Source organism: Pseudorca crassidens, chromosome 4 (genome assembly GCF_039906515.1).
Source record: "Pseudorca crassidens isolate mPseCra1 chromosome 4, mPseCra1.hap1, whole genome shotgun sequence".
NCBI classification, from domain to species: domain Eukaryota; kingdom Metazoa; phylum Chordata; class Mammalia; order Artiodactyla; family Delphinidae; genus Pseudorca; species Pseudorca crassidens.
In genome coordinates this window covers 151,758,579-151,784,200 of record NC_090299.1, presented here as the reverse complement: position 1 = coordinate 151,784,200, position 25,622 = coordinate 151,758,579, and the positions used below count along the sequence as shown (strand labels likewise).

The 25,622-nt window shown below is 42.3% G+C and overlaps 1 protein-coding gene across 13 annotated transcripts in view; it reads right to left on the bottom strand.

The window, feature by feature from the left end:
• SPMIP2 (sperm microtubule inner protein 2) overlaps nt 1-25,622 on the bottom strand; it is a 159,395-nt gene that overhangs the window by 13,841 nt on the left and 119,932 nt on the right. For 2 of the 13 annotated variants that reach the window (XR_010943217.1, XM_067737058.1), the window contains one exon: nt 11,862-12,562. The exons of 1 other annotated variant lie outside the window; for it this stretch is intronic. Coding sequence is in view for 4 of the 12 variants with exons in the window: in XM_067737058.1 (XP_067593159.1) it covers nt 12,304-12,562 (259 nt within the window). In the remaining 8 variants the exon portion in view is untranslated. Of the gene's footprint in view, nt 1-658; nt 1,017-1,077; nt 1,615-6,836; nt 6,996-9,358; nt 10,250-11,861; nt 12,563-12,653; nt 12,692-12,711; nt 15,279-22,766; nt 25,510-25,622 lie in introns of those variants that run through there. 10 more of the 13 variants (XM_067737060.1, XR_010943218.1, XR_010943226.1 and 7 more) reach the window with 10 other exon arrangements.

The window sequence follows — 25,622 nt, the reverse complement described above, 5'->3', positions numbered from 1 at the left end:
AAATTAGTTCAAGTGGAAAATAACTAATCCAAGACTCCTTCACACACACTGCAATAAATCTCACGTGGACCCAGCTCAAAATTCAGACCACATAGGAATGTCAGCAGCTGAACGCTACCTTCTTCAATACAGAGCATCCCTGGGGCAGGACCTACCACGGAGGACGTCCACGGCTCCTCGCAGAGTGTTTCAGATGGATATACAGTTAACTGTCAGACATCTCCTGATGAACAGATCTCTGGCGACAGAGGGTAAGCAATATTCTAGGGCAGTGGCAAGATTCTCCAGCGGAGCAAGAAGCCTCTCTCCATGTAGGGAACAGGAGTCTCTGAGTGTATTCCCTTTTCTATCCTGGAAGCTTGTTGTCACACTCAATATTGAAACGCTGGATGACTACAGAGTGGATTCGCTGTGGTATTATGCAGAAGGACCTCAGGAAATAGTTGTTCATTTGAATACATGCTTACACACTCTTTACTTGAGTCTCATGATAACTCTACAAAATATTCAGGACAGATACTAACATCCCCATTTTACTAATGAAAAAACCCACATCGGGAAATATGCAACTTGTTCAAGATTCCATAGATAGTAATGGGGAAAAAAACCTTGAATTTGAACTGGTATATTCTTACTCTGCTAGGCAGTCTGTGGGGTGTTTTTTTTTTTAATACATTTATTTACTTATTTATTTATATTTGTGGCTGTGTTGGGTCTTCATTGCTGCGCACGGGCTCTCTAGTTGCGGCGAGCGGGGGCTGCTCTTTGTTGTGGTGTGTGGGCTTCTCACTGCGGTGGCTTCTCGTTGCAGAGCAGGGGCTCTAGGTGCGTGGGCCTCAGTAGTTGTGGCACATGGGGTCAGTAGTTGTGACCCGCAGCCTCAGTAGTTGTGGCTTGTGGGCTCAGTAGTTGTGGTTCGTGGACTCTAGAGCACAGGCTCAGCAGTTGTGGCACACGGGCTTAGTTGCTTCGTGGCATGTGGGATCTTCCCGGACCAGGGCTCCAACCCGTGTCCCCTGCATTGGTGGGCAGATTCTTAACCACTGCGCCACCAGGGAAGCCCAGTCTGTGGGGTTTTAAGAAGCGTTATAGAGTTACCTCCATCTCACAGACTGAGTTTTCTCAGGTTTTGGAAACTGAGCAGATGGCTGTGCTCTCCAGGTTAAACCATGTGGTAAATAAGCAGTTCTAAGGACTGAGCCCCTCACCTCCTGTTTTCTGTAGCTATAAAATGGGAATAATACCCACCCAGTCACTATACGGACATCACTGTGGAAATCCATTATGAATTACAAAACGTTCTGATAGGTTGAAAGGAGCTATAAAACTGATTATTCATAGTATTGCTATTAAATAGCGTTCTCTAATGCACACGTTAAGACAGCTTGACCTTTTCTACGATTCCGAAAAGCAAATGATCGTACCTCCTGCTCTTTTGGTAGCTTTGACAGCTTAGGTGGTCTGGAAACTCTTGGCAGTGCTACCTGGCTCTGCCGGAGGAGGACGGCCCGTTTGGAGTTCCTTTGGTTGGTGTCCTCATAATCACCCATATGCCAGGCAATGAAACCACGACTGAAGCTCCCTTCTGCGTCCATAACAGAAGGAGTCGGTTGCCTGAAATAGGAACAAATCGGTTGGTTCTCAAATTGGAAAATCGTTAGAAATAAGGCCACCAGTTTTCAGATAGTTGAGATTTGTCTGCATCTGTTGTGATTGTGATGACTTCTAGCCATGGAGCTTGGGAAAGCTAAGGCCCTGAGCCCTCAGCCAGTGTCCTGAGAAGCTTCTGAACTCTGCCCCTCCACTTCCCTAGACATCCAGCTGCTGGAGATGCAGGGAACTACCTGCACAGGCGGACACTTATCCAGGAAGCTTGTTGATGACATCACCCTGGTACCACGACTGCTCCTGGCATCCTTTAGAGCCGAGTAGGCAAGATGCTGGGAATTTGGGGGCAGCCTGAGGCCTTGAGTTCTCCTGCAGGACACGCCTGTCGGGTTTGAGACTTCGGGGGATTCAGGGAAAAGCCAGCTTGGCGATGACAGAATCTGACTTTGGACAGTGCGTGGGAGGAAAGATCCAGGCTTCACTCTCTTTCCCCAGTGAAATCACGGTCTCCGTTCCAACTCCCCTTAATTAGAATATTATCTGAGGACTGCTTCCCCATCGTAAAGGGCCAGGTCTGGGGGAAAGGACAAGAAGGATCGTAGGATAAGGATTGCCATGTCTTTTGGAAGGCTGTTGTCACCCAAGAGAGCTCGTGGGGCTTCTTACCTTCTTACCTTCACGTAAGAAGCAGACCTTCATTCTGTTTTATGGCCAAGTAATATTCCATCTTGTTTATCTATTCACCAGTGGATGGATGTTTGGGTTGGTTCCACCTTTTTTTCTACCTAGGACTAGAATTGTGGGGTTGTATGGTAATTCTATGCTTAGCTTTTTGAGAAACCACTAAACTGTTTTCCATAACAGCTTCACCATTTTACACTAACACCAGCAGCGTAGGAGGGTTCTAATTTCTACACATCCTCATCAACGCTTGTTATTGCCTTTTTTATTTTACCATCCAAGTGTGAAGTAGTATCTCATGTGGTTTTCATTTGCATTTCTCTCATAACTAATTATGTTAAACATCTTTTCATGGGTTTATTGACCACTTGTGCATCTTTTTTGGAAAGCTGTCTATTCATATCTTTTGCTGCGTAATTTTATGCAGTTGTCTTTTAAATCATATAGGAAAAAAAGAGTTAAAAACCAAAATACATTAATGCTGACTATTTTTTTGGTTTTTTTTTGCGGTACGCGGGCCTCTCACTGTTGTGGCCTCTCCCGTTGCGGAGCACAGGCTCCGGACGCGCAGGCCCAGCGGCCATGGCTCACGGGCCCAGCCGCTCCGCAGCATGTGGGATGTTCCCAGACCGGGGCACGAACCCGTGTCCCCTGCATCGGCAGGCGGACTCTCAACCACTGCGCCACCAAGGAAGCCCCATTAATGCTGACTTTTACATTTACCTATGCAGTTACCTTCACCACTGGCTTGTTAATTATTTTGTGCATTTGAGTTACTGTTTGTTGTCCTTTTGTTTCAACCTGAAGGACTCCCTTTAGCATTTAATGTAGGGTAGGTCTGCTAGGGACAAAATTCTCTCAGTTTTTATCTGTAATGTCTTAATTTCTCCTTCATTTTTGAAGGATAGTTTTGCTGGATATAGAACTTTTTGGCTAACTTGTTTTTCTTTCAGCACATTGAATATATCATTCCACTGCTTTCTGGCTTTCATTATTTCTGCTGAGAATTTAGCTGTTCATCTTGAAGATCCCTTGTATACAATGACTCATTTTTCTTCTGCTACTTTCAAGATTCTCTCTTTGTCTTTGCCATTTGACAGTCTGACTATGATGTATCTAAGTGTGGGTCTCTGAGTTTATCTTACTTGGAGTTTGTTGAGCTTCTTGAATGTGTCAGTTACTGTTTTTCATCAAATTTGGGATGCTTCCGGCCATTATTTCAAATATCCCTTCTGCTCCTTCCTCTCTTCCTCTTTTCCTTCTAGGATTCCCATTATGCTATGTTGGTACACAGTCTCAGAGCTCTGTTCCTTGTGCATTTTTTAAAAATTCTTTTTTCTTTCCATTTCTCAGAATGTATAATCTCAGTTGATCTATACTTAAGTACACTGATTCTTTTCTGATAGCTCAAACCTGCTATTAAGCTCCCATTGTGAGTTTTTCATTTCAGTTATTGTACTTTTCAACTCCAGAATTTCTATTTTTTTATATGTATGATTTCTATCTCTTAATTGATATTCTGTTTGTCAAGACCTTGTTCTCATACTTTCCTTTAACATTTTAGACATGGTTTCTGTGAGGGGAGGGTCCAAGTTCAGTCCATGCCTTCCCTTCTGTTCCCAAGAAGCTCTCTGTGCTCAGTACGGGACATGCTGACAAGCTCACAAGTCGCACTGCATGAAAAGAGCTAAGAGCACAGTCAGTACGTACCTGTTCCCTTTATCTGGAGCACGTGTAAACTTTCTCAGAACTGCTTAGCTATGCATGCGTAAATGGCCCACAGGTACACCCCCAACTTTGTGTATTTCAGACTCTAAGGGGTAAGGGTTGGGGTCCTTCTACCACGGCACAAAGTGAGGCGAATGCAGTCACACTGCCCACTGCGAGCCATGGGGGTCTGCCACGCCGCAAGGAGGTGGATCTCGTGTACTCTCTCCTCTTGGGGTAGGTACACAATGTACCATTTGAGCCTGCATGCCTGTTGTCTGCTCTCAGTGACCTTGAGTCGTGCACTGGCCTCTTCCCTGGCTGGCACGCACCTGCCTGTTAGCTCTGGCCACACTCATGTTCTGTTCTATTCTACTCTATCCTCTGGCACAGCCTAACCACCTGTGGAAGCCGTCTCCCTTAGTGTCTTGAGCCTATTTGAAATAGCTGACTTAAAGCCTCTGTCAGCTAAATATAGCCGTGCTTCCTTCGAGACAGTTTCTGTTGATCGCTTTCTTTCCCTGTGTATCAGCCACACTTTCCTGTTCCTGTTCCTCATAATTTTTCTGTTGATAAATTGACATTTGAAATAATATACTGTGCCAATTCTGGAAATGAGATTTTCTCCCTCTCCCCAGGGCTTGTTGTTCCTGCTTGTTTCGGTTTTTTTCTCTTTGTTGTTGTTTTTGTTGCTTTTTGTTTGTTTGTTCTCGGTGGTGGTGGTGATGTTGCTGTTGTTTACTTTCCTGGACTAATTGTTTAAAGTCTGTCATGTGTGCCCCCTGAATTTTCTGCTTGGTTAGCTTAGTGGTCAGCTAATGATTGGACAGAAATCTCCTTAAATGCCTCAAATCCATGTGTCTTCTGGTCTTTGTTTGTGTCTAGGCATACCTTCAATGCCCCAGCAGACAGTTTACAACTCTGCCTTAGCCTTCGTTTCCTGCTTTCATGGAGCTTCAAGGTTAGCCAAAGGTCAGAGATTAGGACCTTCCGGGGCCTTGCCTGGGCATGTGCACAGCACTGCACGTGTGCACAGCCTTCTAGATTTCTAGGCATATGTTAGAGCTTTTTGAAATCCTCTAGAGATATGTCATTTCCCAGTTTTTTCCTTAAAGATTTTTGGTCAGCTTCTTGTTTGCCCCAACTTGTATTGCCCTCCTCCCCCCAGGTGACTGTGATATTAAATGATTGTTGTTTTTGACGGCTGCTTGTGAGATAGAGATGTTCATACAGAGTCAGGTCAAATAATGACAAGCCCTGAGCATGGAGATTTTCCAGGGATTTTCAAGACAGATCGAATAATGAAACAAAACAAAAAGATAATCTACTGAATGGGAGAAAATATCTGCACATGATATGACCAATAAGGGATTAATATCCCTCATATATAAACAGCTCATACAACTCAACATTAAAAAACAAACAACCTGATTAAAAAATGGGCAGAAGACCTGAATAGACATTTTTCTAAAGAGGAAATGCAGATGGTCAAAAGATATATGAAAATATGGTCAACATCTCTAATCATCAGGGAAATGCAAATCAAAACTACAATGAACTGTCACCTCACACCTGTCAGAATGGCCATGATTAAAAAGAACACGCTAATAAAGATGTTAAAAAAAGAACACAAATAACAAATGTTGGCAAGGATGTGGAGCAAAGGGAACACTGGTACACTGTTGGTGGGAATGTAAATTGGTGCAGCCACTATGCAAAACAGTATGGAGGTTCCTCAAAAAACTAAAAATAGAGCTACCATAGGACTCAGCAATTCCACTCCTGGGCATATATCTGGAGAAAACTATGATTCAAAAAGATACATGCACCCCAATGTTCATAGCAGCATTGTTTACAATAGTCAAGGTATGGAAGCAACCTAAGTGTCCATTGATAGATGAATGGATTAAGATGTGGTGTATATATACAATGGAATATTACTCAGCCATAAAAAAGAACGAAATTTTGCCATTTGTGACAACATGGATGGACTTGGGGGGCATTATGCTCAGTGAAATAAGTCAGACAAAGACAAATACTATCTGATATCACTTATATGTGGAATCTAAAAAAATACAAGAAATTAGTGAATATAACAAAAAAGAAGGAGACTCACAGATATAGAGAACAAACTAGTGGTTACCAGTGGGGAGAAAGGGAAGAGGCAATACAGAGGTCAGGGGGGAGTGGGAGGTACAAACTATTAGGTGTAAGGTGGGCTCAAGGGTGTACGTTCACCACGGAGAATATGGCCAATATTTTGTAATAACTATAAATGGAAATTAACTTTTTAAATTGTATAAAAAATTTAAAAATTAAAAATTTAATTTAATTTAAATTGTATAAAAAATTTAAAAATTAAAAAAATAAAGAGCTGGAGTTGGGATTTGAACCCAACCAGTTACACACACACAGACACCAAATCAAATATAACGCTCCTCTGAGTAGGAAGCTTTTCAAGGCGCTTCAAACTCGTGTTTCCCCTTCAGTGACTGGTGAGCTGCTAGTTTTCACAGCTACCATGGTTGTGAGGCTATTGGTTTTTTCAAGGCTACCTTGAGCTGGAAAGAGAGGATGGGAATAGAGCAATTTTAATTTAAATGTAAAATGTCACAAAGATCGTGTTTCTAAGATTTAGCCATTTTTCTTAAATACGTGCTCCATGGATTACTGCAAGCATTTGTTCATTCGTTTCCAATGTTTTGAAAAAGGTGATTTTGACAATTTTTGCCACCGTTCTTATTTCTTTTATGGAGGAAGTATGTTTTTGGAGGTCCTTACTGCACCATTCCTGAAGTGGTTTCCAAACTGAATTATTTTAAAATGAAACAAAGACTCACTATTTAAGGAAGAATCGTCTGTGCCTTCTGTTTCCACTCATTTGCCCCTGCTCCAAATGCTGCTTGGTGTTGCTTTTACTTCATCGTGATGGTTCTGACCCCAGCTGACAGCAGCCTTCTTCCTGAGATCATCACCTCTTTTCAGACTTTCTAGTAAGACTTCCAAGAAGCATTCGTGATTGTGGACACTGTCCTCCTCCTGGCTTTCTACTGGGCTTTCAAAGCTCTTTTCTTTCTGTCTCTCCTCTTACTTCTCATATTACTTCCTCTACTTTTCCTCTGGAATAATCTTTTATTCTTTTGGCTCCTTTATCACTGGTATTCCCCAGGATTCCATCCTTGATTCTCATCTCCCAATATACAACCACCCATCTCCAAATCGGGAAATAGCCTTTCTAGCTGATGATCCAACCAACGTCAGTATACTTATGTGTAAATTTTTTACTTTCAGCTCTAAAAATCTAAGTGCAGATCCCCAGCTTCTCACTGAACCTAGTGCCGGAAATCTCATTACTAACAATGATGACTGTTTCTAGCATTCACTGAGATACACGAGGTTCCAGACACTCTGCTAGATGCTCGATGTGTATTACCTCTCTCTAATCTTTATTACAGTCCAACGTGATAGACGTCATTTCCTGCTTTTTACCTCTGAAGGTAGACTAAGTAATTTAGTCTAACAGATCAAACAGATCTAAAAGATCAAACAGTTAAAAAGCAGTAGAGCTGGGATCTGCACTCAGAGTTGTCTGACTCTAAACGTATATAATTACCTCAGCTGTAAAATGGGGATCATATTACAATACCTACTCTTCATAAGGACTAAATGAGTCAATACCTAGAAAGCACTTAGTATCTGGCCCATAGTAAAAATTCAATAAAATGTTGGCCATTTGTATTTTAATTACAGGATGCTGCCTCTCAGCTCATCTTGCCATCTCCCTGTTTTCTCTCTTCCCCCAAATAGACCCTCTTCTTCCTGCGTTCCCTTTTTCGTTCACTGCCATAACCGTTTCCCCAGCCACCCCCAGAGGGGCACATCAGAGCTGCCTTGGGCTTTCACATCTCCTCCACCCACATTCTGTTGGTTGCCAAGCCTCGTGGAACCGTTCTCTAAACGACCTCACCATCCCCGTCTCTCACTCGGGCGCCCATCGGTGTGATTATTCCAGTTTTACTTAACGTGCCTTTCTTCTTCGGGCTCTCCTTTCTCTGCTCTGCCCGCTCAGCGAACAGTTTTCAACAGCTATTACGTGCCATGCATTCTTTCTATCACAGAGATTTAATTATATCGCTTCCTTACTTAACAATTGGAAACAACGCTTCGTCGCCTACAGAACTAAGCACAAAACCTTCGTCGGGAATTCGAAACGCTGCACCACCCGGCCCCTGTACTGCATCCCAGTCTCACCTCCTGTCACACCCCAAACCAGCGCCCAGTGCTTCAGCCGCGCGGCGGGCTTCCCTCTGCACACCAGAAAGGCTCACTCCTCCGAGCCTTTTTTGATTCCATATATATGTGTGTTAGCATACGGTATTTGTTTTTTTCTTTCTTACTTCACTCTGTAGGACAGACTCTTCCTTATGGATGGGATCGCTTCCCTGGTTCCACCTCCAGGCTCACCTTTTGATTTCCCACCCAGCCTTAAAAATGCAGCTCAAGCTACCCCTCCTACAGAACATTCCTGATTGGCTATCTGACCTTCAACACGGTTTACACATTGTTCACTCCTACTTTACTTGGCGTCTTCCTGAAAGGGAAGGAACCCTGTCGTGCTTTTTTGGGTCTTCAGTGTCTAGCAGAGTTCCTGACATAGAACACGTTTCCAGTCGAGTTTGCTTGCTTCTCTCAAGGTACCCAAAGATGGTCAGTTGTTACCTCAATGCAGAGAGCCTGTGACTGCATGGGTTGGAGGGTTTGCAGAGAGGTGGGATTGAGTTCAAGTTCACACTCTCTTTTGCTAGTTGAATTTTTTAAACTGTGAGCTTGTAATTTTTTTTTTTTATAATAAAAGATGTCTAAATGTTGCTTAAAAACTGTTGGTTGTTTGGAGAATGATCAAAATTTTCCTAGCAGACCGGACAACACAGAAATAGGGTCAGAAGATAAAACAGACTCCAGCACCGAGTTAGGAACTGACTGGCTGGGACTTGCTTATATAACTGTCTAAAAGCGATGGGACAAACTGAGCTTTGATGTTGACACTTGTGCCAGAAAACATACTCTGGGTGGCTGAAGAGCAGCCCTTCCAGGGCAGTGCTCTGCTTGGTCTTCCGGGTTCCCACCTTTTTGTGTGAGCTGGGCCCGCAGGAGACTCCAGGGCAGCCACCTGGATTCACGACCCAACAGTCTTGTCCAGGAGCAAAGCTTTTTCTACTGTTTGGACATCTGGGTTCCCTCTGGTTGAGTGAAGATTGTTCTAATAAGTGGTAAAATTACTGTCTTTTGGATTCCAAAGTTAAGGAAACAAACAAATCGCTAACTAAGCCCCAGTGAGTCGGTCTGGTTGCCTTATACATACCGGGCGACAGTTATTCACTAGAGTTTCAATAGAGAAAGATGTGGAAACTTCCCTGCTGGGCTCAGCATTCTCCTTGCAGCATCGTAAAGTGATGTAACCCTGTGCATTTCGAGCCTGTGAAGAGGCCTGGGGCTGTATCCGTATAGCGACTTAAAAGCACCACTACTTATTTCCCCAGCAAGCTAGTTCCCCTAAATGTTTGCTTTCTTGCAGGGTCATTGATTTCTGCTCTTTCCATTTCCGGAAGTACTCAAAAGCCATTGATGGCTCAATGGAAACTTCTGAGAAACACATTCCGAAACCATTTGGCAGGATCCTTGCTTTCTTGGAGAACAGGCCTTCTATAGAACATTTGCAGGAAAATAAGACCCCAATTTTTTAAAGATCTCTGCATTTACGGTATAGTCCACACCTAAAGTCAGAATCCGCCAAGGATACAATTAGGGCTTTCATGATGCTTAAAACAGTTTTTCTCTTCTGAACTGGCCTTCTGCATTGATGGAGTGGGTGTTACTGCTGACACTGGCAGCCACATATGTCCAATGATTTCAGAGACAGACAACAGCCAGAGACCAGGGTTCCTCCCGAGCACACAGTCGGGAGAGGTCATATAAAGCATCATCCCCGGAGCCTTCTCAAGAGAACTTATCTTGGAGGGGCGGGGCCACAGAGGCGGACCTGGGGAGACTGGGGCGGTTGCAGGTCGGTGTTAGCTGTGTCATCATTCAGTTACGTCAGACCTCATTTCTTACCCATTTACCTTCCTTCTCTCCCTGCCCTAGAGAATCATACGTGATGCCCTAGAGAATCATGCGTGAGGACGTTGCATCTCACTTTCAAAAGACACCGTCTTAATCCTCGGGTAACAATGACTTGATCCTGGATCAGCAGCTGTCATGGAGATGATTAAAAAGCATGAAATTATCTTGATGTTTCATGTTTGGACAAAGTGAGTGCACGACTATATTTAGCAATTTTTAAAATATAAGTTTTAATGCAACTGGAATTTATCCTAGGTTGTTTGTTGCCCAAGAGATTCTTGTTGAGCGGAAAGAGAAAGAGACTTATTTAAAAAGCTAATTCTTGGGCTTCTCTGGTGGCGCAGTGGTTGCGAGTCCGCCTGCCGATGCAGGGGACACAGGTTCGTGCCCCGGTCCAGGAAGATCCTACATGCCGTGGAGCGGCTGGGCCCGTGAGCCATGGCCGCTGAGCCTGCGCGTCCGGAGCCTGTGCTCCGCAACGGGAGAGGCCGCAACAGTGAGAAGCCCGCATACAGCAAAAAAAAAAAAAGAAAAGCTAATTCTTAGTAATTCATACCCAAAGCTGCCTATAAAGACTTGTCTACAAGATGCTGACCTTCCTTCTGTAATGTGCAGTCTTCAAGATGCTGGGAAAATCAAGGTTCTACCTCTGAGTGATAACCAGTTTACAATAAAGGTCCAAGGTTAAATGTAACTGAGTGATTAGGACAATGTGTGGAGATGTACAGCCTCAAAGATGCAGAAGCCGCCTGCATGACTGGTCAAGTCTTCAGACAACAAGAGTCTGAACCCGAGTTTTTTGAACAGAGATTAGTATGTGTTCATCCGTGTCCCAGGTCCCTGGAGACCACGCAGAAGGCTAACAGCATATGTAAGATAGACACATGGCACGGGACCAAAACACCAGTGCATGAATCCACAATTGCTTATTTACCTCTGTACCTGTCAACAGCTACTAAGAAGTTATTTGATTGCAATACACTTCCAATGTTAATCATTCATGATGAAATGCAGAAGAACATTTTTTTTTTTTTTTTTTTTTTTGCGGTATGCGAGCCTCTCACCGCTGTGGCCTCTCCCGTTGCGGAGCACAGGCTCCGGACGCGCAGGCTCAGCGGCCACGGCTCACGGGCCCAGCCGCTCCGCGGCATGTGGGATCTTCCCAGACCGGGGCACGAACCCGTGTCCCCTGCATCGGCAGGCAGACTCTCAACCACTGTGCCACCAGGGAAGCCCAGAAGAACATTTTTATGCCTGTTTGAATCTTTAATCTTGTTTAGTAGTTCTCTCCTTGCCCAAATAACAAAAATGCCTACGATCAGTTTTACACCATTAACAATTCGAAAACAAACTTATTAAATGGGTCTGCATATCTATGGGCACAAACTATTTTGCAAAGTAGATAGAATTATTTATATTTATAAACAAAACTGTGTGATTCACATTAGCATGAAACATACCACCTCAAGGATGAAGATGAAATTGCTCCCCAAAGAAATGTTGGGGAAAACACAAGAGATGCATCCCCAAATTGCCACCGTCCACCATTAACTATTTCAGACATAAGAACATTGCTTGAATGCTATTTTTAAAAGACAGAAAGAGATAACTAAATGTAAGAATATTTATTTTTCCTTTAAGTAGGAAAAAACCCACTCTCTTGGGCTCTCTTCAAGGAGGAGAGCATCTAAGGCTTGTGCAGTTCTGTAAAATTACACACACCATATGCTTCAGACCCCAAATTGTGATTATTTTGATTTGATTTATTGCTTTTACTCCATAGGAAACACAACCACTTTATTTGAAAGACTTGTTAAATATCCTACCACTTGGCTGGAGTAAAGAATTTATTGGAACAAGAGAGGTCTTGCATGACCCTCAGCGGACAAACACTTCTTCATTGCTTTGCCAGCTTGTCTTCCCCGAGCTCCAGAATGTGGAGCTCACGGCTGGTTGCACTTGTGGATGTCAGCTGGGCTTCCAGTCACCCGGGCCATGCCGTCAAAATCAAACATGCTGTCTTCCTGTGCCTAATAACACACTCCACAACGTTCATGTTGCCAAGAGTTGTTCCACAACGTGGACCTACACAGAGGAGTTTACTGATTTTCGTTCAGTATTTTAAATGATTTATATGAAATGACTATCACTTGTGCTCACTCAGAGGCAGCTGTCCAAAAGCTTTCAGCAATGCAGCGTGTTAGACTGTCTGGGGTCACCTGTGAGGAATGTTGAATGGAATTCCTGATGTTGCTGGAGATGTGGGCGATTTTCTGTAGGACATCCAGGAAGTCCTGCCAGTTTCAGCAGCATGGGGCGTCTCTCCATGCTGGTGCTTCCTGGGTGACACTTGTTTTTTTTTTGCATCCAGATCAGAAAACCACAAGGGGAAGAAAGGGCAGCAACATGTACTTCAGCTGTGTGGCAGCAATCCTGGGGAAGGCTGGTAGGGAGAATATAACAGTATTGACTCAATTTAGTCTTGGACATGCTTATCTATCCAGATGGTGAAGCCTGACCTTCATTAACTAAGGATAAAGTTGATAGAATTTCATCTTAGTTCCTTTGGAATCTAAGGATATAGAAAATTAGACAAAATGGTTAAAAGAGCCTCAAGGACCCATCACCATCTTCAAACGCTATCAATTTATAGCCAGTCTTATTGAATCTCTATCTTACTTACTTACTAATCCTCCCTCCGCCAAGACATCGACTCTCAAAGATATAAAAACTCTTCTTGCTAACATCATCACAATGCCATTATTTCTCCTAAAATTTTAATACTTTCACCAAATATTCAGCATTCAAGATTCTGGCTAGCTCATCAGTGTTACGACTTTTTAATCAGCCTGTTTGTTAGAAACAGAAGACTTGTAAGCTTCACACCTGTAATTGCTTAAGGCTTTCACGTTTCCTTTAGTTCATAGGTTCTCTCCATCTCTATTCTCCTCTACCTCCCCCTCCTCTTCCTCCTTGTCTTTCTCCTTCTCATTATTTGTTGAAGAAACACAATTTCTATAAAAAATGGTGTTTCCATTTGTCCTATGAAATTTCCCACATCTGACCTCTCCAAGTCGTCATTTAACATTTTCCGCCATCATCTTATTTCCTATACAGTGTTGGCTGGATTTAGAGGCTTGATCTAAGTCAGGCTGGGTTTTGGGGGCAAGACCACCACGTTAGTTTGCTAGGGTTGCCATCACGCAGTGCTGCAGACAGGCGGCTGAAGAGCAGAAATGTAGTATCCACCATTACAGAGGCTGGAAGTCCGAGATCTAGGGGTCAGCAGGGCTGGTTTCTCCCGAGGCCGCTCTCCTTGGTGTGTGGACGGCTGTCTTCTCCCTGTGTCTTCACATGGTCTTTTCTCTGTGTGTGTCTGTGTTCAAACCTCCTCTTCTTATAAAGACACCAGTCAGATTGGATTAGGGCCAACCTAATGACCTCATTTTAATTTAATCACCTCTCTGAAGACACTTTCTCCAAATGCAGTCACATTCTGAGGTACTGGGGGGTTAGGACTTCAACACAGGAATTTCGGGAGTGAACAAGTCAGTCCATAATAACTTTCCAGGTAGTTGTGTGCCCTTCCATCAAGACGTATATACAATATCGGATCGTTTGTCTTTTTGTGGGTTTGGCAGTCGCTCATGATCAATATCTAGATTCATTCACTTGAGTTTGCAAAGTGGTGATAGCCTAATTCTGTTGTTACTTCTTTATGTATTAGCTAGATTCCTTTTTTTTTTTCTTTTTTTTTAAGTTGATTCATCTTCTCTTTGGTTTGCAGTGGTACAGTTTGTATTAGAAAGGCAGAATTAATATTTGATCCTTTTCGTTTATTTACTCATTTTCAAAATAATAGGTTGGTTCATTGGAATCCTCCAATGTGATCAGTTTGTTGAGGCTTTTTAACTGACACTGTGAACTCACGGATGTTCACGTCTGTGTGTATGAAGGTGTGATATATATTAATCCACTGCAGTTATTACCTTTCCGTCAAGTTGTCCTATGTTTGGCCAGTGGGAGTCTCTGCGAGCTTGGCTTGCAAGTCCCTCAGACAGGACTGCGGTAGTCCTGGAGAGCTCCCTTATCTGGTACGGCATGATGTACCAGGCTCATGTTTTCCATTTCCTCTCCATATCCGAGAAGCTCCGGTTCCTTTTAGTGGAAAAGGTGCTTGAAGAGCAGAATCTGAGCACTAGGGGAGCTCACGGCTACTGAGTTGATTTCTACATCTAGGCCTTTCTAGTGAGTCGAACTATGAACCAGATGTACGTAAACATTCAGCATCATACATATGTGTACATATATAATCCCAATCAAATTCAGGGTTTGCTTTATCTTAACATCTGTCTTTCCTCTTTCCCACTCCAAGAATCCTGGCCTCAACCACAGCAGGAATGATTAAATAAGAACCCCACGTTGCTGTCCATTTGCTTTCACACACGACGCACGCACAGCAGAGTCAGACTCGCACAGCTAACACGCCCACCAAGCTTTCTGCAGCTCTTTCTGTCCTTAGATTTGTACTCAAAGCACTGTGCTTTACAATCCCTGGGAATATTTCCTCCCTGTGGGTTAAACCATCAACTGGGTACATATTTAGGGTTTTTTGTTTTTCATTTTATATTTAAATACATTTATTTTATAAATAAGAACTCAGATATGAGGTGCACGTCTTGTATGTCTTACGTAAGGTGAGACACGCACATGGTTTCAAAGCCAAACCAAGCGTGGCGTCAGCAGTGCTCTCCTGTTTCTCTCGTCGCCCTGTGTGTCTAAGCCAGAGGAAGGGCTGGCTTTGTGTGGTGGCGGATTTGGAGGAGGAGGTGATGCCTGAATCGTGTCTTACTGAACAGCTGTAAAGAGTGACTCCGATTCTGCGAGAATCTGTCTCGAAGGCCTTAGGGAAGAAAACATTTGTTCTGCCACCCACCATGTAATTCTTCTTTGAATTTTAATGCGTTAGCCTTTAGGCTGCGAGACAGAAAACAGCCGCTGTGTTCTGTTTAAACTCGGCCATCTTTCTACTTTGCCGTACAGGCTAGAAATGAGAAGGTTTTGTCAAATATATGGTTATGCACTTCAAAGCAGTTCGTCTGGATCTGTGAAGTTCCATCTCGTGATAACATCTTGGAATCTAAATATAGCAGTATTATCTAAAATAGATAAGCGACAAGGATGTATTGTACAGCACAGGGAAATTCAGCCATTATCTTGTAATAGCTTTAAATGGAGTATAATCAATAAAATTTTGAATTACTTTGCTATACACCTGAAACTAATGTAATACTGTATATCAACTGTACTTCAATAAAACAATAAAGCATAGTGTAAAAAAAGAAAGATAAGTGTATTTTTTAAAATAAAATACAGGAGTTTTAATGGAAACAAAATTAATTAATTAATATAACTGTTCTAGAAGCCAACTCCCACCCATCCTTCAAGCTCAGGGGACCTTATGGCGCCTTCCTGATGTTGCCCCAAAGTTCAGATCCCCAACATCTGTTTCCATGACACCCACTAGAATACTCCTGTTGTAACAGGCATTGCACTTAGTTGTTACACTTTAAGTATCTAAAACACAAAGCATGGTGCCAGGCACAATTTAATATCTCTATCACTGCATCCAAATATACTCTAGTATGATTATTCATTTAGGTGTCTCTTTCCCCCAGCTATTCGATAAGCTTTCTGAGGGCAGGAACTGTGTCTTCGTTCCTCGGGGCCACACTTGTTCACAGTTTGGATGGAATAAAGAACAGAAGAGATACTATTGGACACAGAATTAGAATAATAGAGGCTAAAGCCAGTATCCTCTTGAGGATCATATTATAAGGACGAGGCCACCTTTGAAAGTGATGGATAGCATCCTCGTAAACTCCCAACGCCGCTGAACGCTACCGTCTGACCTCTGTACCCTCAGAGCGTAAAACATAATGTGACCGCTGCAGCATATTCTATACATGTTGTGGCGCATCCTACAGTCATTTTGAGACTTCCTTAAACTGGGGAAAGAAGCTACCCTCCTGTGTGTCAGATCCATTCCGGATGCCTTACACGCTCACACTTCATCCTCAAGACAGCCCCACGAGACAGGTGTTACTGTTTCCCCTTACGCGAACTGAGTCCGAGAGCATCTACGTTTCACAAGATGGAGGAATTCTGCCCAACTCTGTCAGCTGCAGAAAACCTGGCATTATGAGCAGGCTTAAAAGAACAAGTGAAAGAAACAGTGAAAAGCAGAGAGAATGGTAAATAGTGCACATCAAATGGACTGTGTGGTTATTGTTCTTTGCTTCATCTGGTCATGTGGACAGATGGAGGCCACATGATATCACTGATCTTTTGTAAACCACTTCCATAGATGTTGGTAATGAGGTAAGAGATACAGGGGCCTCGGGTTAACCTGCTGCGGCCAGTTTCATGCTGACCCTTTGAGATAAACTATCAACAGGAACGACACGCCCTGATGGGGTGAAAGACAAAGCAGCCCACCGCAGTCTCCTCATTCTTGTGGTCAAGAGGACTTCCCAGCCTGACACATGCGCAGAAGGGGTCCCAAGTCATCCTCTAGTAATCCGGGCTGCGTTGTAATATCATTATAATACCATTAGCATTGCGGTTTTGACCCCCTCCCCCCATGGGTTTCACTTGGACGCTCACGGGAGAGATTCAAAACGGTGCCTGGTAGAAGCCCAAATAAGGAATTGCAGATGATGTGATCATAGGGGAAGGAAAGGGGAGTCACCCTCATCTAAACCCCATATTAACAACCTAAGCTGCCCCTATGAGGTGCACCTCACTCTGCAAGTTTGTCCCTGTGCTCTCCCACACGTACTGTGCTTCTGATAAATGCTGGGCCTGCTTTGCAATCTTGGTGTCTTTGTCGAACTCTTTCTTCAGAGAAGACGAGGACCGAGTTTCACCAAAAACAGTAATATAAGCATGTTCAAAACGACCACGGTTGGGGCATGTTTATGGCTTTGAAAAACTGAATCTAAGATAGCGAAATAAAACATTCCAAACACCTGTAACACATCTTGTCCTTGTTTTTCTGCAGTCTTCGCAGCACATAAACTGCCTTTGCCTGGGCCTAACATCTGTATTGGATTGCAGGCCGTGCTTGGATTTCAAAACCATAACCTGTTCCTTTAGGACCAGCAGCTGTTCCTTCGGAGACCCTGTCTCCTGAAACGGGCCCTAAGAGCTACCCTCTGACATCCGAGGTGCTGAGAAAGGGAAGGTCATTGGCCAGTGAGTTGCGAGTGCCTCTTTCTTACACACTTCAGGCTTCGGTAGTTTTCGGAAGTTCCACAGAGGGTACTTTGCCGCGAAGGGCCCCGTTCTGACATGAACTGAATTTTCCCCACCTGGACATCAAGTGATTGACCAGGAAGTTTTCTTCTCAAGAATAACAGCACTGACTCTTCTTTCCCTGGCTTTCCTTTCAATAACAGCTGCATCGTATCCTTCTGCTATAAATGCTCCACCCTGGGATGAGGAATATCTACTCAATCAACAAGAAACATTTACGCGCAGCCTGTGTTTCTCCATGTGGTACCCCCTACAATGAAATGATCAGTCAGACGTTAGGCTGTTTCTGTCCTGTCTCTCCTGATGGAATATGAGGAAGGCAGGAATTATCTGTCTTGTTCACTCCTGAATCCCTGGGCCTAGCACGGTGCCTGGCATGCAGCTGGCAGTTGGATATTTACTGAAAGAATAAATGGGCCTCCGCTATCTGTGTGGCACCGCAACAGTGACCAGCACGGGAGCTCTGCGCTGACCCTCCTGCACCTGAGCTTCCTGAGAGCCCTCGCCCGACACTACAATGATGGAGAGGTGGCTGGGGAAGGAGGCTGGGGGTGGGTGGGTCCAGGGGAGGAAGTACGAAGGCAGTTTTTAGGTAACTAGCCAAAAGGAGGAACAGGTGCTGATGATCTCAAAAAATACAACGGAATACTACCCAGCCATTAAAAAGAGTGATATAATGCCATTTGCAGCAATTACGCCAATTGCAGAGATTATCATACTAAGTGAAGTAAGTCAGACAGAGAAAGACATATACCATATGATATCACTTATATGTGGAATCTGAAATACGGCACAGGGCTTCCCTGGTGGCGCAGTGGTTGAGAGTCCGCCTGCCGATGCAGGGGACACGGGTTCATGCCCTGGTCCAGGAAAGTCCCACATGCCGCGGAGCAGCTGGGCCCATGAGCCACGGCCGCTGAGCCTGCGCGTCCGGAGCCTGTGCTCCGCAACGGGAGAGGCCAAAACAGTGAGAGGCCACGTACCAAAAATAATAATAATAATAAAAAATAATAAAATATGACACAAACGAACTTATCTACAAAACAGAAACAGACTCACAGACATAGAGAATGGACTTCTGTTTGCCAAGAGGGAGGTAGGTAGGGGAGGGATGGCCTGGGAGTTTGGGGTTAGCAGTTGTAAACTATTGTATAGAGAATGGATAAACAACAAGGTCCTACTCTACAGCACAGGGAACTATATTCAATACCCTGTGATAAAACATAATAGAAAAGAATATGAAAAAGAATGTATATATGTGTATAACTGAATCACTTTGCTGTAGAGCAGAAACTACCACAACATTCTAAATCAACTATACTTCAATAAAATAAATTTCTGAAAAAATTGTAACATTTTGCTCCTTAAGGTTCACTGAAATCCCCCCAATGTGCCAGTCACCGATAGCCTTAAAAATAGAAAGTTGTCAAGATTTATGGACGTTTTGAGGAAAACAACTCCAAGAAAAAAGCAAGCATTTATGTACCAATAGATTCTTAAATAGTGGCTGTCATTAAGTCTGTGCTAGTTCAACAACTGGCTTTGGCAGTATTTCATTATGAAATAAAACAGGCAATTTCTACACAACCCTTAACTAATGCCAAATACAGGCACACCTTCTACCTTTCTGAATAAACAGAAAGCCCAGTTTATTCAGGTCAGTGCTTATTTCTTTAGTATTGAAAGCCCTAGTTTTAGAAATATTTTCAACTTAGGACCCTAACTACGAAAACTCTAGTTGACTGAGTTTCTATTTCTCCCACTTTATAATTAATTTTCAATTTTATCAAGATAAAATGCTTGTACATAATGTAGTAAAAATTTTTTTCCATTTTAATGCAATCATTTAGGTACATGTACATATAACTAGTACTAAAGTGAATACTGTGAAGATTACTCTATATAAGTACACCTGTAACATATAATATTGTACAGCAACTATACTTCAACAAAATATATAAATAATAAATAAATAAATAGTACTAAAATGCTTATAATTAAAAATACTCCCTGTCTCTCCCTGCTCCCTGTCCCAACATTCTCTTCTCCAAAGTACCCACTTTTAGCTCATTTGCTTCTTCTGGAACTTCACCCAATATCTGTACACAGTAAATGCCCCCTGGAGAGATCCCACTTGCCCTGTTCCTCCTCTGGGCCCCTGTACAGCCACATTCCTGGTTCTCTCCATTACCATTTTGGGAATCCCCTTTGCCTGTCACCTTTGTTAGTTCTCTTGTTTCTTGGATCATATTCCTTTCTCTTTCCCGGATTTCCCCCTATTGTCTTGCTAGATAATATTCTCCAGTTGCTTCTTAGGAAAAAATGCATTTTTTTGAGTACATACATACATGAAAATGTCTCTTTTCAACCTTCCCACTTGATAGTTGGGTTGGGTATAGAATTCCGGGTTGAAAGTCACTTTCTGGCAGACAGGGAGGTCATTGGCCAGTGTCTTCCAGAGCCCAGTATTGCTGTCAAGAAGTGTGATGCCTTATTGACCCTGGATCCTTTATATATGTCCTAGTTTTCCTCTGGAGGGCTTAACAGTAGGCTTCATCCCAGCAGTGAAATTTCACAGTGACATGCCTTGACACAGTTGTTTTGTTGTTGTGGTCATTTTGCTTTGGTGGAGACTTCCAATCTGGAAATTCATGTTATTCCCTTCTGAGAAATTTTCTCATTGATTTTCTTTCTTCTGTTTTCTCTGATCTCTTTTGAGGTCTCCTATTAGTCAGATATTAGACTAATTTAATTTTAATTGATTTCTTACTTTACTCTTTTTCACTTTCTTCTTTTCTGTCTCTTGGACTTTTTGTTCTACTTTTGTAAGATTAACTCAACTACATAGCATGAAATTTCTCTCCTATACTGAATCTCTATACTGATTGTTTTGCTAACAATATAATAGGAATTGTAATAAATGCATTTTGTTACATTATTTCAATGTACTTCATTTATTTAACTAATTGATAATGTTTATTAACAGAGTGGCCTGATTTGGTCAAGATACCTTCAGGTTAGCCTCTTGTCCAAGTGATCAGTTCCATTAGCTTCCTGTTTCACTCTCAAAAGTGTCCTATTTTGGGTGATAAAATATATGGTCACACTATTTACTGAGCACTTAGTTTGTACCAAGTGCTGTTCTAAGTGCTGTATGTGTAACAACACATCTGTACAACAACCAGGCGGAGTAGATTCTAATCATTTTACAGATTGGGAACCTGAGGCATAAATCCTTTAAGTAACTCATCCAAGGTGTCACAGCTACCAGGTGGTAAAGTGGGGACTTGAATGCGGGAAGTCTGCTTCAGAGCCTTGCACTTTTTTTTTCTTTATCAACTATATTTGTTTGTTTGTTTAATATTTGTATTTATTTATTTATTATTGAGGTATGGTTGATTTATAATATGTTAGTTTCAGGTGTACAGCACAGTTTTATACATATATGTATGTATACATATATATTTATATTCTTTTCCAGATTCTTTTCCCTTATAGGTTATTACATAATATTGAGTATAGTTCCCTGTGCTGTAGAGTCGGTTCCTGTTGGTTTTCTATTGTATATATAGTAGTGTGTATCTGTTAATCCTAACCTACTAATATATCCCTCCCCCACTTCCCCCTTTGGTAACCATAAGTTTGTTTTCTATGTTTGTGAGTCTATTTCTGTTTTGTATATAAGTTCGTTTGTATCATTTTTTTTAGATCCCACATATAAGTGATATCATAGGATATTTGTCTTTGTCTGGCTTAATTCACTTAGTATAATAATCTCTAGGTTCACGCACGTTGCTTCAAATGGCATTATTTCATTCTTTTTTTATGGCTGAGTTATATTCTATTGTATATATGTACCACATCTCTTAACCACTATAGATCCCACTTCATCACTGCTTACACTCCCTTATTTGGGAGATATTAGGTTATTTCTGAATTTGCATTACTGCAAACACTTTTGGGACTCCTTTCTAGGTAAACCTTTCTTTACCTCCTTCATTATTTTCCTGGAGGATAAATTCCTAGTGAAACCAGCTGTCTTGATTCTCAATTCACACTCTTTAGACTGTGCCGTGCTGTGCACCTCCTGAGGATAGGAACTGGCTAACAAACCACTTGATTATGAAAAGGCAGAAAACAAGAAAGCGGACTAGGAGAGCCAACACTCTGAAAAGAGCTGTGATCCCCAAGTCAATGAAAAGTCAGGGGAGGCTGTAGTTCATTCTGATTTTTAAAACTCGTAGTGCTCTCCTCTGCACGGCTGACACCTAGTCTGATCACTGTCACCTTAGAATCTGCAGCCTCCTTGACACCCACACCCTGACCCCCACCATCTGCTGACAACGGCTGTCCATGGGAACCTGAACCAGTCCTTAAGACGTTAGTCCCAAGACAAATCTATACATCGGCAAATGAGTGGCAAAGAGGCAACTTTGTAGTGACATTAGGGCAGAGTCATATCGGCAGCTCCTTTCTGGAAGGAGGTTTGCCTGTGAATGATTGTTGATTTTATAATCTCAGCAAGACTTTCATTTGCATGGATAACAAGGTTACCCAGGTAGGCAGCCATCGATTTTCCTAAAATGCTCCTTCTAAATCCAGCTTACATTTCATCTCTCTCAGGAAGTCCTCATGACTTGAAGTTATCCAGCTTTTCCAGCCTGAGCTATACCAATCTGTGCCATTCGGGTACAAGAAGAACTGGGATCTGTCTTTTACACCGATTCAGCAAATATGTACTGAGTACCCGTGTATGCCACACTCTGTGTTAAATGTAAGGAAGAGAAAAGGAAAGTAAGATATTTCCATGCCCCACAATTTTCAATAATTGTGGGGCAATAAATCCTTACAGATTTCACTTACTCCTTAAACAAAACAAAAAGCCCTGCCCATTCACTATGTGCAGTGCGTTCTCTTATAATTTGACTCTTTTAATTTGACTGTGAACTGTTCTGCCATCTCCTATCTGTGCTTTTTATTCTTCTTATTGAAATTAAGCATACTGTTTGTATATATTGGAAAACACCCAACTGCACACAGAAGAGACCACGTAAAAATGAGTTAATCATCAGGTCCCGTGTCTAGAGAAACTTCTGTATTTAAAGCAAGAGAATGTTTCCTTTAATTCAGAAGAAAACCCACACCCAGTTACTGCAATCATTCTCCATCAATGGATACTGCATTGAAATCTGTTTACATCTCTCTGTCTTGAGAGTCTGTCAGCTACTTGACAGCAAGGACCCTGTTTATTAATTAAGGTCTTCATCTCAAGTCTGTTGAAGTATATCTTTACTGGTCTTTAAGATGCAATAAACAGGAGAACACACCACTGATTTAATAACAGCTTTACATGGGAAGAGAAAAAGAGGCCCTACCTACATCTATAAACAATTATTATAAAACACATCCTGATTTCAAGAAAGTTAAATTTTAAAAGTATGCCCCAGAATGGAGGAAATCCTGTCATTGTCTTTGACTGGACTTCTGGTCTTGAAAACAGGGTGCACTCTTGCCTCTATTAAGTCAATGGACAAAAATTCTTTAGTGTTGGTTGTACTGACTCAACTCATCCTCCTCTTCCTCCAGTGCTTTTTCTGAGACCGCTGATAACTTCCAAATATTTGTCTGTTATTGTTTTCTGGGATTTCCATTTCCTCGTATGGAACCCTCCTCTGAATTCTTCGCTGGCTTTTCCAGCCTCCTGCTGTCCTCAGGGTCCTGCCTCTGAGGCTCTGTGGTCCTTCATCACCTTGTCCTCTGTGTGGGCGCCCCGGCCCCCCAGGCTCCTCCCCTTCCTCTCTCGGTCCTCATGAGTGGTGCTCAGCCCTGGCTGATCATCAGAATCAAGGGCTTGGGGAGCCCTTGGAAAAGGTCCAAGCCCAGGTCCCAACCCAGATCCACAGCATCAGTCCAGCTGGACCGATATATCAGCTCTGTTTTTCATGCACCTTAGCCTCCGAAGCTCAATTCCTTCACCTGTACAATCACGCTAATGCTGAAATCCGCTGCATCCCATCGCCGAGTACATTCTTGCTCCCCATCGTCACAGCAAACATCATCTCCTTTCTCTTTATTTAAAGCCTGCATGTCTTTGAAAGCTCAGCTCAAATCCTTCCCTTCTCACAGACTCCATCATCACAATTTATTCTGGATTGTTTACAAAGCACACTGAAAACTCAAGAGGGACCTGTTGACAATGAAACTGTCTCCTGGCTCAGCTTCCTACAACTGTCTTGTCACTTTTCAATTGTTTTCTCCACACAGCACTCCAACATTCCAAGGGATCTTTTTAAAGAAATTGGATTACGTTGCTTTCTATTTTAAATCTTCCAATGAATTCTCTTTGTTCTCAGGTTAAAATTCAAACCTTCTAACCTGGCCACAAGGTTCTACAAAATCTGACCTTCATCTTGCTCCCCTCCCATTGCCACCCTGGTCCTAACTAGATACATTCTTTCCATCCTCTGAGCCCTGTTCAGGCCGTTCCCTGGGCCAGGAATGATCTTATATTCACCTTCCCAAGCCAACTTAATAATTACTTCTTGGGTGAACACTTCTCTGACCTTCAGTCCAGGTCGATGTCCCTGGTAAAACCTTCTCTTTCCATCCCATAAACACTCTTTGTAATGAAATGTTTTATCATGAACTGGACGGAATAGGGCAGGATATTAACTTTTCTTTAATATACCACTATATTGTTTTATTTGTTGCCATAAGCATGCATTATATCTGTCATTTAAAAAATTATTTAAAAGCATGAAAGACAGTATGACATAGTTGTACAATGTCTCTCCCCTTCCCTAGAATACAAATTCCAAGAAGGGCATATACCGGGCTTGTCTTGTTCAGCACTGTGGCTGCAGGATCTAGCAGTGCTTTGAACACAGGAGGCGCTAGATTTATAGAGTCAATGCAGTTGACTGAGAGGACAGAACATGAAAACCGTCGGGGAGGCTAAGCACGAAACTTGCCCAGGATGGAGATGGCCCTCGGTCCAGCTGAGAGAACGCAAGCAGGTGGGCACACCTGGGCCTGTCAGAGTCAGCATTCTCTTCCAGAGCCTCTCCCCAGCCTGAAGGTGGGGCCTGGAAGGCTTTTAAGCAGCAGTTGTGCTTAGTCTCGAGAGGGCAGCGTTCAGGTTACTGGCACCTGACTAGTTAGAAACAGGACCCGAGCCAGAGGCTGTGGGCAAATCTGATTTTTAACTTTATATTTAAATTTTTTATATTTAAAAATTTGTAACTTTTCTGATTGTATTTAATTTTTTAAACTTTTCTACTTATCATTTTCTAATTACATTTAAATTTTTAAAACTTTTCTAGTTATAATTTTCTAATTATAATTAACTTCATTAGGAATTTAGTACTCACCATATGCAGCTTGGTTTCATAATTTTGATCTATATATTTATCTACAGTTTCCCAACTGAATCCACAATTCCCTCGGTACAAGGTCTTTCTCATAAACATTTTGCATCCTCACGACTTGGTACAATCCATGTCATATTCCCTACAAGTGAATGTAGCCAACATTCTTTCATCCAAGGAAAATGCTCAAAGTGTCAATATTCCTCAGATTCTTTCCAACAAGTTTTTTATGTTTAAATAAGTCGAGCAGATGTTCACACTTGTATCACCAATGCTTGTTGAAGTTACTGTGATTTTCAATGGCCTTTCATTATTTTTGTTGTTTTTGCTTAGAAATATTTGATAGGGTATTTGTAAATAGGTGCTTGCAATGTTATTTGAACAAATGAAATGGAATATTTAAATGAGAACATGTGCTTTGCATGCAGTAATTGTAACTATTTCTCCATGGCTTTAAACATAGGACATGCTTTGTAAGTTGTAGGAATTGTTCAATGATATCTTTTGTTGTCCTGGATCATATCATAGTAACTAATAGACATTTGACATGGGGTTTATGGTCTTGTCTCTTTTTGATGCAGCTTATGTTGTGGTGATATAGCAGAAACAGACTAAAAGCCACTAAGTTTGTCCATGCTAATAACGGGAATCTTCAATGATTAAAAAGGAGGTGAAGTCGGCTCCAGAAACCCTGACCTGCAAAAGTCTAAGGAGAACAAAGACATTATTGAATCTGCAGTCTTTAAGAGCAATGCTGATTGATCCCTTTCTTAGAAATCTGAATTATATGTTCCATCTAGATGACACGCCTAGGTTTTG